The sequence below is a fragment of the Pelodiscus sinensis genome, chromosome 7, assembly GCF_049634645.1.
Source record: "Pelodiscus sinensis isolate JC-2024 chromosome 7, ASM4963464v1, whole genome shotgun sequence".
In the NCBI taxonomy this organism is placed as follows: Eukaryota; Metazoa; Chordata; order Testudines; family Trionychidae; genus Pelodiscus; species Pelodiscus sinensis.
In genome coordinates, this window is record NC_134717.1 from 12,690,566 (window position 1) to 12,708,676 (window position 18,111).

An 18,111-nucleotide genomic window follows, 5' to 3' on the forward strand; every position below is an offset into this window, starting at 1 on the left:
CAACATACGGCCCGAGAGCTGCATGCGGCCTGCAGGGGCTCACTGTGCAGCTCGTGACAACTACGGGCAGTGCGGCCCCATCTGATCTGCTGGCCAGGCGGAGGAGCGGAGTGCTGCCAGGGAGGGGGAAGTGTGGCGATTCTCCCCGCCGGGCTGTCTGTGTGCAGCTCCGGTGCGAGGAGGAGGGGCGCGAGCCAGAGGGCGGGATGCCGGCAGATGCCAGGATGCTGGCGTGACGTTGTGATGTCACGACCAGTAACCGCTATATTCAAAAAGGCAGAAGCCAGGTAGGGGAAGGGAAGGGGCTTGTGCTAAAGGGAGGGGGGCAGGTCGGGAGAAAGGGAAAGACACCAAGGGGCAGGGTGAAGGAGAGACAAAGAGACAAATGCCAGGGGGCCAAGTGGAGACATGCGGTTGTTTTTTTTTTGCTTGACAAAAATTTTTAGCTGTGTATTTGGTATTTTTTGGGAGAGCATCCCTAATTGCGGCCTGCAGCTGTTTTCTTTGGAGTAATATGGCCCTCGTTGCTTTCCGAGTTGTACGGGCCTGCCCTAACGGGTGCTTTCAAAAGTCTTATCCTGCATCCCTGCTGCCATTAATACATAGGCTTCAAGATATGATTTGAGGACTTCTGATTTTGGTGCCTCTAACTGAAAACCAGTGCAAAATTCACTTTAGGGAGAAAAAAGGGAACTGTCCCTTTCTGAGGTGTAACATAAATATGAGGAAGATAAAGTTTAATTTCTGGTAAAAGGAAACTGAAAGTCAGGGTAAAAGTGCTTAATTGTAACAAACTCTTTGCAAAGTGACTCTCAGTGCTGTAGCACCAGAAAATACTGAACTTGTTTTACTTAGTCAGCAAAATCGTATCTCAAACCCTATATTCCTGGGATCTTTGAATGGCAAAGCATTGGCTTCTCTCATATGGCCTACATATTATTTCAGCACTATTTTAAAAATAAGTTTGCAGTTATGATGACAAAGAAATTAGATCATTCAAACCTAGGGCCAAACCCTGTTTGCTATACCACAGCTAACAAAACAATTCAGGCTATGTCTACATTGCACGCTTATTATCATATATATAGTAGCCCAATGTCTGTGACTCTAACGCTGAAATGCTGGCTGTTCCCTCTAGGCGGCGCTGTTGCCTCCCTGGCTGTTCCCTCTGGGTGGCACTGTTGCCTCCCGCCATGGCGCTTGGCTGACTTCTGCGCCGCTCAGCTGGGCCGCCGCGGGGGCGCAACCAGCGCAAGTGACCGTTTGGGCCCCGCACTCCCCATGTAGCATGGGGAGTGCGGAGCCCAAACAGCCATTTGGGCTCCGCGGTCCCCTGAGTGAGAGGCAGGAGGGGGAGGAGAAGAGAAAGAGAGAGACAGGAGGGGGAGGAGAGCTGAGAGAGGTGGGGGGGAGGCAGTAGGAGGAGGAGAGAGAGAGAGAGAGAGACGGAGAGAGAGACCGGAGGCTCAGGAGAGAAGACCGACATGGAGGAGAGACCTGAAAATCCCATCTTTTACAGGCTAATTGGCTAGTTTTGAAATAACAGAGTGTGGATATGTCTACACTACCCCCCTAGTTCGAACTAGGGGGGGTAATGTAGTCATACGGAGTTGCAAATGAAGCCCGGGATTTGAATTTCCCGGGCTTCATTTGCATAAAGCCGGCCGGTGCCATTTTTAAATGCCGGCTAGTTCGGACCCCGTGCCGCGCGGCTACACACGGCACGGACTAGCTAGTTCGGATTAGGCTTCCTAATCCGAACTAGCTGTATGCCTCGTTCCAATTAGCCTAATCCGAACTAGCTAGTCTGTGCCGCGTGTAGCCGCGTGGCACGGGGTCCGAACTAGCCGGCATTTAAAAATGGCGCTGGCCGGCTTTATGCAAATGAAGCCTGGGAAGTTCAAATCCTGGGCTTCATTTGCAACTCCGTATGACTACATTACCCCCCCTAGTTCGAACTAGGGGGGTAGTGTAGACATACCCTGTGTGTCTACGGGCTTCTTACTCTGACTTCTGTAACCCTCATTTCATGACGAGTTAGGGAAGTTGAAGGAAGAGTGTTCTTCCTTTGACTTTCTGTTGTGTAGACAGCGCCAAAAGCCGAATTAAGCTATTTCGACTTCAGTTACACAATTGACGTAGCTGAAGTTGTTTATCTTAACTCAACTTTAGCCTGCAGTGTAGCTGTACCCACAGAGTTGTGTAAGGAACCTGTGGATCACTTCAGGCCTTGATTAAGGAAATATGCCCATGATAAACTTCTGTTTGCAAAAGAGAGGCTAAGAGGAGCAGTTAGTTTTTTCCCCTGCCAGGAGACAGTCATCAATTTAATGGTCAGGTGTGAATGGAAAAAGCAGGTCACCAAAAGGGAGGAACTTAGGACCGGTCTACACTCAAGCTTTCCCAGTATAACTATAACTGGTAAGGGGTATGATTCCTTCCCCCCTCACCACCAACATAGTTATACAAATAAAAGTCCTAGTAGAAAGGTGCCTCTTACTGGTCTGGGATATTTCACACCCCAAAGCAAACGGAGCAATGCTGGTATAAGCACTTTTATACTGGTATGCCTGAGTTCACCCTGGGATGGGAGTGCTGCTGTAACTTTAAAAGTCTTGTTTAAACAGAAATGGATTAAATGGAATGTTCTCTTGTATGTTGTCAAGCTCCTCAAACTTACTCTCTGAATTGAGTGACCTAACAGTTTATTCACAGAATGGCCCAACAGCCTCAGTTTATATATGCTCCTGTATTCAGGGTATTACGGCCCAGAGGCCTCAGTCAACATGCATGCCCCTCTGGTCAAGGTATTATGGCCCAGTGGCCTCCATCAAAATTCTCACTCCTCTATTCAGGGTATTGCAGCCTCAGTCAATAGCTTACTGGAAAAGCTTCTCCCACACTGGGGTAGGTAAGGAGGGTGTAGGGGACCCCGGCTCCCTCTCTCCACCGAGTCCCAGCCCATGGCCCTGTTGGCAGTGACACAATCCACTGCTCACTCAGCAGGAAATCCTGCCACAACCTGCTGAGCGCTCGGGGAGCAATTCCCCACCTTGGGCTACTTCCTACCAGATCTTATCCAAAGTCCACTCCATCCTATCACTCAGGGCCCACGGCTTCTATTGTAGCCCCTCTTGGCCCAGCTGCCTCTGTCTGGTCTGGCTGTGCTTCCTCCCCTGAAGCTCCCGCAACACCTCCTTCCCCTTCAGCAGTCAGCCCAGACGGAGCTGCTCCAGAGGCCTTTATAGCCGGTCTCCAGTCGGAGCATGCCCTGCAGGGCTGTGGGGGTGGAGCCCTCTCCATCTGCTGGGTCGGGCTAACACCATCGGCTCCAGAGTGGGATTGATACACCCTGCCGCACATGAAAAATAGAAACAATCACAAATCCTTGACTTTGGATCAAGAAGAGCTTTCTTGGGTTGCACTGGGAGCATGACGGGGTGGACTTTCACTGTAGGAAGAGTTAGGTTAATAAACTTCCAAAACAAAGTTACAACAGATGTTATTTCCAAGGTTGATCTGTGTCCTGGCCTGCTCTGGTTGTTGCTTTCCCTTTTCAAATAGTTAACATCTCATAGACTTTAAGGTCAAAAGTGACTATCATCATCATTTAGTTCTTTCCTTTGAAGTTTCTGTTTTTAGCCGTTTCCTTCTCTCGGGTGCTACTTATTTACCAGTTTGCCTCATCTTTGTCTAATTCTTCTTGAAGCAACAGACCATCTTGACGGAAGGACATTATGACCAACTGTGACTGAATTTCAACACAATGAGCCTAGTTTTCAAATGTGGGAGGCTTATTAGAATCTCTGTATTCTGCACTGGGAAGCTAAACTTACCACAGACACATAGAAGTGGCCATTTAACTCATTATAGTGTGGTAGTTGCCCACATTTGATGTGTGGTTCTTACTCAGCTAGAGCTGGGTGACTAATGTGATCATGGATTTGCAAATGTTTTGGGGGAATGAAAGTCAAAAGTTCAATTTACAATTCATTTGTGAGGTCATATCAGACTGTGTTTGTGAGCATTTGGACGAGTATTATATAGCTGTGAAAAAAGTTTGTGGAAATCCTAAAGGTTTTGCATATTTTAGCCTGGAGGTGATTAATCTAAAGAGTCAAACCAAAGCACACTATTCCTTATCTGCTATTATTAGTCACTTGTTATTCTTGTTTAAACATTCAGCTGGAGAGAAGAAATAATGCATTGTGACGCAGATCAAGAACCACGCATCATGAGTATCCAATAACAGAAGTTGGCACCCAATAAGCTGAAATTTGTTTCCATAGACTACTAGGCATTTACTTACACTTAACTAAGACATTCATAAAAATAAAGATTTGTTCATGAACAATTCGGGAGTAGAAAAAAGAAGTAGAACTTCAAAAAAAAACCAAAAACTTTAGGCATGGTGAATAACCTAAACAGCCATATACCCAACCATGTGGCAGGGTTCAGAAAGCATGTGAAGTCTTGGGAGTAGAAATGTTTATTCTCTGGTCATTGGATTTAATAGAGAAAGTTAGTAATTATGTTTTTCTGAACACTAGCCATACTAAGTACCATGACCCTTTAGAGGTTTATCTGCCACCTGAAATTTAGAAGCAAAGGGGCTTCCCAGAAAAACGTAAAGAGAGAGATGAAACTGCCAATGTCAACTTTTCAAAAAGATGGGGAGAGAAAGAGAAGATTTTTCTCATGCGTAAAGAGAGGATCTTGTGTTGAACTCTGCATAACACACATCGTGAACTGGAACATCCAGCTCTGAACAATTCTTTAATTTTTAAAGTTTGAGTTCAGATGTGGAGAAAACAAGAACTAACTGTAGGAGCAGAAACAGAACTTAGAGAAGCACCTGGGGAAAGCAAGAACTAAATGTTTGAGTAGAAATCACCCTCTATGCTTTCTCTTCTGGTGTGGGGATGTTTTTCCCAACTTGCCTGTGTTTGGTGAACTCATGCTGCGTCCCCTCATTCGCTCACATATGCCGGTCAAGAACTATCTCTTGCATTTTGAAACAGGCAGGGTTCATCACTTCATCATTTTTTATTTTGTTAACCTCTCTCCCACTCTCTACTGAGCACACGGGGCAGAGACTTTGTAGCCACAACTGTCTCTAAAGCAGGGGCTCTCAAACTGCATTGAAGTGTAATGCCCGTCTGACAACAACAATTCCTACATGATCCCAGGAGGGACCGAAACCTCAGCCTGCCTGAACCCTCCCACCCTGGGGAAGGGGGCAAAGCCAAAGCCTGAGCCCCACCATGCTGGGAGGGACCAAAGCTGAAGCCATAGGTCTGTAACCAGAGGCAGTAGGCCTGTAACCTGAGCTCCACCACTGAGGACTGAAGCTCTCTGGCTCCGGCATTAGCTCTGGGTGGTGGGGCTTGGGCTTCTGTCTTGAGCCCCAGCAAATCTAAGCCAGCCCCGCAAACCTCATTAAAATGGGGTTTTGACAGGTGTTCCCTCTAATGTTTTCTACCTGGTGAGGAATACATTTTTATGTGCACCAAGGCATGGATGAATGTGCATCACCAGTAGAAATAAACACCCTAACAGCGGACATTCTGCTAATCAGCGGGGCAGCATTTGCATCTCTCCTGTGCAGCCCCACGAGTGCACAGCTTGCCAGAAACACTGGTCGTGACCTACTTTGGGGCCCCAATCCAGTTTGAGAACTGCCATTCTAAAGCATCCACTAGCACAATATTGGTACTATATAAATAGTCAGAATGACTAATTTGGTGAACTCCATTTAAAACCATGAACTTAGGCCTTAACGAAAAAGTTTTATCCCTATTTTTGGCCTAGCGTTTGTCTGCTACCTCATGTACCCAACACAAAGCAGTTAAGATGTCTGTAAATGTGTACTGAGGCCTGGGCACACAGGAACAGCTGTATGCCCTGCTAGGAACTGAAACTGAGGAACTTTAAAAACTTGTACATCTCTTAGTCACCGTGGTGATGAGAGCAATCCCAAAGCCTAGATACCAACCTTCATACTGGAAAGCCCGATGGCCTGTGTTCCACAGGAAGTCAGATCAGACCAAGGTGGGTGATAATTTTAGAAGGGGGGCTACTTTACAAATGTTTGGGCTGCCCTGGAAGGTGCAAGGGCCATGACACATCTGTGCTCTCCTACCCACTGACCCTAATAGGCCTGGGGGTGTAGAAGCACCTGAAGTCTCTGCCCCCCTAGAGAGAACCGGCAGTTGTTCAGCTGGTTCCCTCTAGGCACCTACCTCTGGCAGTGGGAGGAGACTTTGTGTGCTCTCCCCGCCCCCAGGTCAATCAGGGCCTGGGGGTGGGTGAGTGAGCCAAGTCTCTCACTCCCTGCTTGCACCCTGCAAGGGGTGCGGGGCGCTTAGAATAAACCATCATGCTGTTCAGCTGGCGGTTCACTCTAAGCGCCATGTGCCCCGGTGGGGGAGGAGGGCTTGATTGGCCTTGGGGCAAGGGAGCATAGGGCGTCCATGGGCCGGATCAACTTGCTTGGAGGGCTGGATCTAGCTCACAGAGGCTCTCTTGCCCACCCCTGGACTAGACAATCAGAATGGCTCTTTCTGGCCTTGGACTCTGTGGAATTTCTCGAATAAGAATTCAGCCTTTGGAGAAGGATCTTGAAACTCCAGCCAGGGCCCCTATAGGCTCCATTCCTTCTGAGGGGTGCACTAAGCCTACGCCTTCAGGGGGAATTTGCCTGAGTAAAAGGGGAGTGAAGATCTCAGGATCTGGCCTGATCATTTTGATGAACCTCTTCTCCCATTGACAAAATCAGAAAGCGCAAGGGCAGGTAGGTACTAGCCGATGCAACAAGCCACAGATTCTGTTTGTAAGTCCCTTCACTGCAGAGAGTGTAGGACTGATTCCTGGGGCTTGTTATTACACAATGATGGATGAATTAACACCACCCAACACAGATTCACTGTTTGCCAAAGAAAGCCCTCTGAGGAGCTACTGTAGTCCAAGGAGCTTTATTCACCATGCTGGTGAGACAGGCCAACATCTGTAAGGTCTGTGGGACGAGACCCTGCTCTCATCTGGGTGGGCCACTGCTTCCAGAGCAAGTTCTGTTGCTGATGAGGTGTCAGCCTCTTTTTTTCATGAGGACCCCGGCTCTCAGCTCTGCTGGCAGCTTCCTGTCTGGTGTCTGGTTGCCCCACAGGCTCCCAGAGGGCTGCTCCCCACTCCACTCTCCACTGGGAGCTGGGGGGAGCTGCTGTTCACTTCCATGTTTTCTGCCAGGAGCAGGGTAGAAACCATGCAGGGTTTCTCACCTCCCCAGCTCCTACTAGGAGCAGGGGGGAAGCTGCCTAGGGCTTCTCACCCACCCATTCTCCACCAGGAGTTGAGTCCAGACACCCAGGGCTGCTTGTTTCCTCATAAGGCACCTTACATCAACCTGCATCATATAAACCAGCCCTAAAACCTTGTGACACGGCCCAGACATGGCTTGGTTTCTATGTGATTCTGTATTATTGCAAGGAAGAAAATACCGCAGTCAGCTAAGGGGGAAAAAATGCAGTTAGGGTTGCATAATAATATCAATGCAAAAGAAAAGGGTTTCGTTCAACTTATTTCTTAATTTAAAATACAATTCCTTGTAAGCAAGATCCATTTTATACACAGCTGTATACGTGCTATTGTTTATCCACTCTGTACGTTTATGGGGCAGAGGTGTGCTGTGAATCCTTAAAACAAGAAAAAACACTCAGTACAAATAAAAATCAATGCAGCTGTATAATAGACAGCAAAGGAGGGAAGCCATTCTGTTTTTACATATAGGAGAGTTAACTCTGCAAGCTTTACACTTAATCATCAGTGAGTTCCTACCAGAATATTACTATTGCTAAAGCATGCTCCTGCTTTATGTTTGTACAATATAGATTGCTATAGTCACATACTGCCAGCTGGCTGAGGTTTGTAAAGTATTTTTGAATATGAATCAATCTTCATAATACTGCCGGGAGGTAAGCATCATTACCGCCTTTTAATAGCTTGGGAGACTGTGGAGCTAAGACTGAGCAGTGACGATCCAGATCCTCAAAGGTATTCAGGTGTCCATCCTTCCTTCTAAGGATCCAGGCCTTAGTGACTTAGCCAAGGTCAGGAAGGAGGACCAGGGAGGAGCTAGAATGGGTGCAGCACATAAGTCTCCTACTTTTGTGCTTAAATTTCAAACTATCCTTCCACTCTGTGCAGAATGCATGATGGTCTGATACCAGACTTGCCAGGTTACTTGAAGATTTGCAAGTATTTGAGTGATTTGGGTATTTCATTCTTTTTCTGTCTCTCATTCATTTTGTGGCAACTGGATTTTCTGGTTTACTTTTGGCCTCACTGCTTATTAAGGATTTAAGGAACAATTACTTGCCTTATTAATGTACAATATTAATAGGTACCTCGCCCCCGCTCCTGCTCCCAATTTTATAAACACAGAATCAAAGGTACAAGTCCCAGTCATGGAGAACAGCACACAGTTGGTCAGAATGTATGGACCTGAGCCCCCTTATGCCAGACAGCTGTGTATCATGCCCGTTCCTACACCGGCTCAGGCACATTCGACACCAGCATCTTCACTGTGGCTGCAGTTGTGTTCTCCCCAGTTGTTTTTCAAACAGTCAAAAATAGAGGCTTCTGTTCCATGACACTGCACATCATCAAGCCAAATGGGTCCTGTACCTTTTTTGAGATGAGCAAAAAAAACCAAAAAGCCAAATCAGGCACTTGTAGGGCATGTGGGACAGAAATATACAGTCGCCCAAAGCCAGATGTAATGTCAATCCCTCAAAAAACAGGACTATGTAGCACTTTAAAGACTAACAAGATGGTTTATTAGGTGATCCACTTCCTTAGATCAAATTGTGGAAGAAAATTGGCATGACCATATATACCAAAGGATACAATCAAAAAATGAACACATATGAAAAGGACAAATCAAATTTCAGAACAGAGGGGGGATGGGGGATTAGGGGAGAGGTAAATGTCTGTGAGCTAATGATATTAGAGGTGATAATTGGGGAAGCTATCTTTGTAATGGGTAAGATAATTAGCGTCTTTGTTGAGACCTAGGTGTAAAGTGCCAAATTTAAGCATGAGTTTGACTACACTGCTATATTTCTATTACAATCCCTCAAAAAGACATTCATTAAGTTTCACACTTGCCTTAGGGCTAGGCTGAGGCTAACACTCTGTGTCAGGAAGGGGTAAATGTGTTTCCCCAGGGAGAAGCCTAGGAAGGAACTGTGACTACGTCTAGATTACAGAGCTTTTCCGGAATACTGGAGGAATCCTGGAAAAGTTCTGTCGCATCCAAGGAATGTGTCTGCTTTTCCAAAAAAAATGTCGGAAAAGTGGATGCATTTTGTCGGCATCCCTGTAAATCCCGTTTCACGAGGGAGAAGGGATGCTCCAAAAGAGGGTTTTTTCCTGACATTTGGCCCCAGTGTCGGAAAAGCCTCCTTCAGAAGAAAAGTGGAAAAAGAGATGCAAATTGCAGTTCATAATTTGTGTATCTTTTTCCGACTTTTCTTTGTAGGGCAGACATAGCCTAAGTCACATTTTCCCTCCCTATACCTCAGTGGCTTTTAAGACAAAGTAACTTCTTGGAACTTTTTACTGGGTGCAGCTGACTTCCCCTCTCATTGCAGGCTGGTGCACTGGGGCAGGTAGAGTTAAAGCTCCACCTAGTCCCAGCCTTCCCTATACCCATCTGCAGGGGAATGGGATCAGTGGGCCTGCAAAGGCGACTCTTCCCAATGCTCCATGACTTTCAGCGTTGCTAACCCGGAGAGAAGGAAAGGGCTCTTTGTACAGCCCACGCCCATCCTTGCTCACGTTGCAGAGTGGGGAACCAGCCTTCCCTGGTACACCTTTACCACCCTGTGTGTCCTGTAAGCACAGGTCACAATCCTGTCCTTTGCTACCAGTGTAAATAGGACAAGCCACGCCTATGGGAACACATAAAAAACTTTTGAAAGAAAAGACAGGAGGGGAAGGAATTGGATTGGAACTGAAGTTGTCACCTGACATGGTGGAGGTGGTGTCTCAGCTTGATTCTCATGCACTTTGCTGCCCGTAGTCCCTTTCAAACACTTAGGCCTTTGGGCACCCCTGCAGGGATTACACTTGCCACATATAAAAGGCTTTGCTAAGGCAGTGCAGAGATTTAGGTCAGACCTAAGCTCTCTCTACTTTCCAGGTCTACAAAACTGGGCTGGAAATTTAGCAAGAGCTAAATTCCTAGTACTACTGTGGCACTTCTGCTTCCAGTTTGAGCTGGAACTAGGAAGTGCACGGCACATGGAAATGCAAGATCAGTGAGGAAACAATGCGCTGTGAACTTCTGTGAACTTTGAAGAAGCTGAGGGAGTTCGGGTTGTGGGTAAAACTTGCGGTGGGTGGAAGATAGAAAGGTTTTCCTTTAAATTATAATGGCTCGCCCCCTTGATAGTCTCAATCCCAGCAATCCCATTTAATACAGAAATCTCTAAAATCCTTGCTTCTGTGGATCATCCCTATATCTGAATGGCTTGTGCCCAGTTGTCCCATAACACTTCCATACAATGCTTCTGTAAGTTATGATATGTCATCTTTCCTGTAGCAGAACTCTCATTCACTTTGGTAGGAGTTTTATCTTGCTAAGAGTAGCAGACTCTGTCTGACCAAGCGCCTTTCTCTTTCAGAGGCCAGTGTGGGGCAGGGGGGAGATTTTGACACCCGGAAAATAGAAATAGCAGGTGGTAGGGAGATAAAAGAGGCAAATGGAAATTTCAGACTTATCCTCTACGGCAGCATGTGTGCAAACTCCATGCAGTTCATGTGTGAATGCAAGTATCTCAGTATTCACCAGGAAGGAAACATGTATTTTGTGCAACCTTTGACTGTGATACTGCACTGGGAACGCATTTCAGGACTTCCTACTGTGAACAAAAATCCAGTGCAGTGAGAGTGGCACTGAACAAGTGTGACAACCTCTCTCTCTATGTAAATGCCTGGCTTAGGTGCCAGGAGGCCTGAAATACTGTCTCCGGTGAAGCCAGAAGCACCCACCTGATGGGGCCCTGAGTTTGAGTGGGTGGGAAATGATGCAGAACGGGGGTTAAGCCTCTCTCTCCAGTTTCAGTGCCAGGGGGAGCAGTGTAGGCCCTGGTTCCCCAACCCCGATCAGCACCGGGCAGGCTGATGGAGCAGGAGAAGCACTGGGACATGAGCAGAGCCATGGAGGGCTCCAGGAGTGGGCCTGCATGTGAAATTGGTGGGCCATGGCCCACTTAAACCCACCTGTGGCTATGGCCCTACCCTGTACAGGTTGAATCTTGCACCAAACACCAGTCACACTATACAAAAACACAAATCAGGTGTGGAATTGGTGATTGGTTATGAACTTACCTGGCTGTGTAATACTGATGCTAACTGCATGGCTATATCCCAGCATTCTGCAGACCACCGTTCCATCTGTTTCATCCCAATTATCATCACATATTGTTCCCCACTGCCCTTCATGCAGAATTTCGACACGGCCTCCACTTCCTGTTCCAACAAGCCTTATACTGGGATGGTAATAGCGCTCTGCTGATGGAATAGAAGGTGCCCCATTATACACAAAGAAAATAAGATATTTGAGTACGAAAAATGACACAGAAAAATAAGGTGCTAAACCCAGTAACACAAATGGATGGCCACACCTAAATCAACATGGCTCCATGGGAAACAGAAGTTGCTACTGGAGTAAAAATGAGATCAGTTCAGGCCTTTGCAATGGGCATGCTGAACACAGACATATCCTGAGACTACTGAATCAATTTTAGGCCTGTGATTCATACACATCACCTGGATCATTGTAGGCTCAGACTTGTATTCTACTCCAATGGGAAGGGTTACCTCAGCTCCTCCAGGAACTACAGATAGCGAGGGTTGATCATTGTAGTCCCTGGGATGAGTAAACTGGTCCAGAGAAGTACCACTCTCTGAGGGAGTTTGCACTTACTGGTTTAGACTGCGTTCAAGAGACTCAGGAGACTAGGCTATAAAGAGCTGGCTTGAACAGACAGACAGGCTTTCATTTTGAGGCAACAAATGGGCATGGCTTTCTGTCCAAAGAAGGGAGAGGTGTATCAAACACCAGGTTGGAAGGACTGGAACATGCAAGGCCTTTACTGATGTCATGGCAGACCACCAGGAAGCTTAATTATGCATTTCAGGGGTGGGGAACCTAAGGCCCAGGGACTAGATGCAGCCCCCAGCTTGCCCCCCCAGCTCCGGAGCCCCTTCCACCCCAGGGACGGAGCACACAAAATCTACTAGCCTGCCGCTTCCCCCGAGGCTCTGGTGTGTGAGGGGAACGTGGGGAGTGTCTTTTCTCCTTCTCACTCAGGGGCCACATCAGTGAGGGTTGGTTGGTTTGTTTTGCTTCTCATTTGTGCGTGGCTCCTGACTGGATTTTTTTATGGGTCAGCAGTCCCTAAGCAAGATCAGTTCCCCCCCACCCGTCGACCTTTTATAATTGGATACGTTTTTTCTGTGAGGCTCTAACAGAGATGTTGGGTGATTTGTAACCATGGGCACATGCTATTTGTAGCCCTTGAGAGGAAACAAAGAACAGAAGCTGACATTAGTCAGCCCTACTGGGCTAAGGAAGGGAATTGTAGGAAGGTGAGGTGCAACCCCAAATCCCTGCTGATGCAGGTCCCTGCCCAGAGATTGGTCATGGTGAAAGGCCTCCTCAAGCAGCCCATCCAAGAGCTCAGAGGTGCAGTTACCCCAGTAGCACAACAGCCCTGCTCCTGCAGGCTCTTAAATGCTTGCTTCACTTTATGCACATGGGTGGTTCTGGTGACTTCACTGGGACCATGAAAATGGTCAAAGTTAAGCACATGTCCTGGATCTACACTGGGTCCTATACTGTACTGGTGTTATAGGGCCAGTTCTGGAAAAGAGAGAAACATCTAGTACCTTGTGCAACTCTGCCACCGTTGCTCCCTGGCAGTCCTGTTCCAAATGAAAAAAAAAACCTCATCATTAGACATGCTTTCAAGGTAAAGTATAATGAATTCCATGATGTCTTATACTTGTGTGGATCAGGCATGCAGGCAAATGCTCAAACAAGACTCCATCTGCCTCACACATTTAAGATTTTAATCCAAATGGATTAAAAAAATGCTCCCATTCTTTTGCTAAAAATAGAAACCGACATGCACGACCTCTTTTGTCATCTGGCAGGTGCATTTTCTTCATCGCTAACAAGAATTAGATGTGGGAGAAATCCAAAACTGCCTGACTGCATGCTGGCATTGGAGTCTGGTGTGGCCTAAAGCAGATTTCAAATACGGGCCAGGAGTGAATTAAGAAATCAATTCTTAACACAAGATCCAGTCTCACTGTTCTGATGGGGTCTACATCAACTGGAGCGTCACACAAGGAGGAAAGTATATTTCAGTCCCGTGCTATTGATTTTAAAAAAAGGTTCCAACACTAGTAGCTGCACTAGTGTTGAGGTAAGCAGGACAAATAAGGGCTGATGTGAGATGTTACAATTTGCTCTTCAGAAGGGCATAGTGTTACTGCACTACCTCAGAAACAGCTGGGGAGGAATTGTGACTTTCCTCCTCAGGCTTCCCCTTTGCTTCTGGACTTGTGGCAGTAATTTATTTCCCCCATCGGTGCCAGTACTCCTGCTCCTCATGAGGAGTAAGGGAAAAGTCCTCCTTTTCGAGCAAGCTCAGCTCTGCTGGCTGGGGTTTGGAAGCAACCCTATCAAGTCCCTGACCTCATCCACTTATTACCTGCCCTACCTGCTCATTGCTTCCTCCCTCTTCCCCTATATAGTTATCATCTGGGAAAGGTAAGCAGGGGGTCACGTCCCCTTATGTTGCAGGAGCTAGCTGAAAGAAATATATGAACTCAAATGCAAGCAGTGAATAAATTTTCCTGTAGTGGTTGCACTAAAATGTATTTCTCCAACAGGCAAATTTATGAAACAAAGCGACACAGATGAGTGACGTTAAAAGAAAACATATTTATGTTTAATACAGAGCTGCACAGGAATTGTTCAAGTGTTGGGCCTTATCACCAAAATCCTCTCACTGCAATGCTGACACAAGTGCTGGACCTCCAAGTTATGAGTGTCTACAGGCCAGTCTTGTGATGACACCTCACTGTATCTCACTTGGTCATTCAGTATTTTCCCTAGCTTAATACAATTGCATTCCTTTATTTTTACCCAAAATTGCATGCAGAAAAAAGGATATTGTTGAATTCTTAATTTCATCTAAGCTATTGAGGAGACGTGCCTTGCAAGGGTGTCTATGCTGAGATGACACAAAGGAACAGCAATGAAGTGTAATGAACTACACTAGCAAATGGGGAAGGAGTGGGAAGATAAGGTGGCTAGGACCAGAGAATCTGTTCTCATGACTATAAAACCCTTTGCATATTTTTTACCAAAGTTTCTAGGAAGACAATATTGTGTGATGAGATGCAGCATCCAAAATTTCTGGAAGATGGGTTTATTTGTGTGGGAACATGACAGTGGGATTGAAAATCAGGTGTATAAGGAACTTTAAAGGCACATCTACACTATGAGGAAGATCGACACTGCCACGGTTGATCTTCCAGGGTTTGATTTAGCGGGTCTAGCATAGACCTGCTAGATCAAACTCAAAGGGCACCTCCATCGGTGCCAATACTCCTGCTCCTTGTGAGGAGTAAGGGAAGCCAAGGGGAGCATTTGCTTCCGTTGGCCTCCTGCTGTGTGGATAGCACAGAAACATGATGTAATATACATCGACTCTAGGGATGCAATTTACGTAGCTGGAGTTGCATATCTTACTTTAATCTTCCCATGTACTGTAGACCACACCTAACTGTGGAACAATAACTGCAATTCCATAATATTTCACAATGCAAAATATACCCGCTAATCATCAGAAACCTGGATAGACAGTCTTACCTCTAGGTCCCATGGTTCCTTTTGAGCCTTTCATTCCTGCTTCACCTTTTGGACCTGGAGAGCCATAATTCCCCTTACTTCCCTTTTCACCAGGTAGGCCTCTAAGCCCTAGGAGGAAAATACCAGAGAGCTGAAGCCTTAGTCTATTTACAAAGAAAAGCACATGACAAGAATTACATGCAATCACCTTCAAAAGTTAGTGAAACATTTCATATAAACTATCCTGTTGTGTAATAATCTATTTGCATAATTTAATACGGCAAGTGCTTTACCTGAATCTCCCCGTTCTCCCTTTGGTCCTGGAATGCCTAAGATCACCAAAACCAAAATTAAGTCAGTCAGATATATTCACACTTTTAAGCTTCCTCAAGCTTACATTTATCACTTACGTTTCGATTTATGCAGACAGGAAAGCATGTTGGTTCTCCAGCTAATGGTTAATGAAGTGGATAAGACACGTATGATATATGGGCACATACAAGATATAAAAATAAGAACTTATTAACCAATGAAGATATGCTTTGAAGATCCGTTCTTAGAGGATAGGTGGACCTTTCATTGATAACATACCAAAATTAACCTGAAGTGCCAAATACAAAGCTGGGGTAAGTCACAGTAGCTTCATTAGTGTTAGTGGAAGGAGATTTGGGGAGAGTTTTCTTAACCTGCTGCACTTTATGTTTTTAAGTTATATAAAAAGATGTCTCTAAAGACCCTTGACAGAGCTACATAAATAGGCATGTTGCCATGGAAGTGTGGGGGAACTCCGTGCCCACTCCTGCAGGCCCACACTGCATTAGTACTTTGTGTATGGGTGTGAGTACACTGACTCCTGTGTGTTCATTCCAGTGCATCACCCTGTTTGAATGACTTATATTGCCAATGCTGAACTTTTTTTTTTCTCCTTTACCTGCTGTTCCAGTCCGTCCCTTTTCACCTTGAGGCCCCCTCTCTCCTGGAATTCCTGATGGTTTAAAAAAAAAAAAAGGAGTACATGGGTAATAAATACTTTGCAGAGGATTATTTTAGTAAATTAAAAATGCCGGCAGCTACGTACCCTTCTCCCCTCTCTGACCAGGTATGCCATCTGAACCAGGAAGTCCTGGGGCACCAGCTTCTCCTTTCAGACCTTAAAGTTGAATAACAACATAAGTGAAGTCCTAAGAACTACAGCGGATAAAAGAACCAAAGAAACGTAGGTTCTCCACCCTTGCCCTAGACAAATGTTAAGACCTAGGGGCCAGATGCAGTCCTCAGCTTGCCTGGAACTGGTGCCCGGAGCTCAGGGCTTCTCCCACGCAGCATAGGGGAGTCTGCGCTGGTGCAGCAGCCCCTGCTGTCCCCACCTGACTGATTTTTCTGTGGGTCAGCATCCTGTGACCCAAAAAAGGTCCTTACTCCTGCTCTAGAGCCTGATCATCTACTGCTCAAACTCTAGTGAGTTATCTATTCCTGTGCAGAATGAGAGCAAAGTGGGCATAAACAATGTCCAAACTGGAATTCTCTACTCGCTTTCACTAGTGGCAGAATTTCATAACTAGCTATGCACTGTGTAAATAGCATACAAAGTGAAAGGCCGTGGAGAATCAGGTCCATACAGTATTTCAATCTGAAGGTCAAATTCTGCCCTGGGATGGATATACATTGCTTATATATGGGTACATCTACACTGTACACTTCTTTCAAAATAAGCTATTCTGGAAGAAATACTCTGAAATAGCTAATACACTACAGGGAAGCTTCAAAATTAGTCCGAGGCAGGCTTCCCTAATGTGGACGGGCTACCTCGATTTAGAACCCCAGGAGGCACTGGGGAGTGACTACTTTGAATGGCCCTGAGGAGGAGCTACTTCAAAATAGCAGCAGTGGAGTGTCCTCAGTACAGCTATTTCAAAAGAGCTATTTTGGAATAGGCGTTATTCCTTGTGGAATGAAGTTTACAGAATCCAGAATAAGCCATCCGTTATTTCGAATTCATTTCAAAATAACGGAATTGCTGTGTAGATGCTCACATTGTTATTTTGAAATAACGTCAGTTATTTCAAAATAACTGTGCTGTGTAGACGCACCCATATTGATTTCAGTGAGAGTTGTGAGCAAACATTCACATGACCTTCTTATCAATAAACTAGGGAAATACAATGTAGAGGAGGCTACTATAGGGTGGGTGTATAAATGATTGGATTACCATTCTTGGTAAGTAGCTATCAATGATTCACAGTCATGCTGGAAGGGCATAATAAATGGGGCTCTGTAGGGATCAGTTTTGTTCAATATCTTCACCAAGCATAGATAGTACGCTTATGAAGTTTGCAGATGATACCAAGCTGGGAGAAGTTGCAAGTGCTTTGGAGGATAGGGTCTGATTGGACAAACTGGAGAAATGGTCTGAGGTACATAAGATGAAGTTCAATAAGGACAAATGCAAAGTAATCCACTTAGGAAGGAACAATCCATTTCACACATACAGAATGGGAAGTGACTTTCTAGGAAGGAGATCTAGGCAGAAAGGGATCTAGGGGTTATAGTGGACCACAAGCTGAATATGAGTCAACAGTATGACTCTGCTGCAAAAAAAGAAAACATGCTTCTGGGATGCATTAACAGATGTGTTGTGAGCAAGACACGAGAAGTCATTCTTCCACTCTGCTCTGCACTGATTAGGCCCCAATTGGAGTATTGTGTCCAGCTCTGGGCACCACATTTCAGAAAAGATGTGGAGAAATTGGAGAAGGTCCAGAGAAGAACAACAAGAATGATTAAAGGTCTAGAGAACATGACCTATGAAGAAAGACTGAAAGAATTAGGCTTGTTTAGTTTGGAAAGGAGAAGACTGAGGGGGGACATGATAGCGGTTTTCAGGCATCTAAAAGGGTGTCACAAGGAGGAAGGAGAAAAATTACTCTCCTTGATGTCTGATGATAAGACAAGAAGCAATGGGCTTAAATTGCAGCGTGAGAGGTTTAGGTTGGACTTTAGGAAAAACTATCAGGGTGGTCAAACACTGGAAGGTTGCCTCAAGAGGTTGTGGAATCTCCATCACTGGATACATTTAAGAGCAGGTTAGACAGACTTCTGTCAGGGATGATCTAGATGGTGCTTGGTTCTGCCATGAGTGCAGTGGAATGGACCTGATGACTTCTTAAGATTCCTTCCAGTTC

At 45.8% G+C, this 18,111-nt stretch overlaps 1 protein-coding gene across 7 annotated transcripts in view; it reads right to left on the minus strand.

Moving 5' to 3' along the window:
- Positions 1 to 7,563: 7,563 nt before the first annotated feature.
- Positions 7,564 to 18,111, minus strand: part of MARCO (macrophage receptor with collagenous structure) — a 102,110-nt gene continuing 91,562 nt past the window's right edge. For 6 of the 7 annotated variants that reach the window (XM_075933238.1, XM_075933235.1, XM_075933239.1 and 3 more), the window contains 7 exons: positions 16,008 to 16,079; positions 15,861 to 15,914; positions 15,223 to 15,258; positions 14,951 to 15,058; positions 12,955 to 12,990; positions 11,392 to 11,574; positions 7,564 to 8,682 (listed from right to left, as the gene is read on the minus strand). In XM_075933238.1, coding sequence (XP_075789353.1) covers positions 8,552 to 8,682; positions 11,392 to 11,574; positions 12,955 to 12,990; positions 14,951 to 15,058; positions 15,223 to 15,258; positions 15,861 to 15,914; positions 16,008 to 16,079 — 620 coding nt within the window. In that variant the 3' untranslated portion in view covers positions 7,564 to 8,551. The remainder of the gene's footprint in view (positions 8,683 to 11,391; positions 11,575 to 12,954; positions 12,991 to 14,950; positions 15,059 to 15,222; positions 15,259 to 15,860; positions 15,915 to 16,007; positions 16,080 to 18,111) is intronic. The other variant, XM_075933233.1, reaches the window with a different exon arrangement.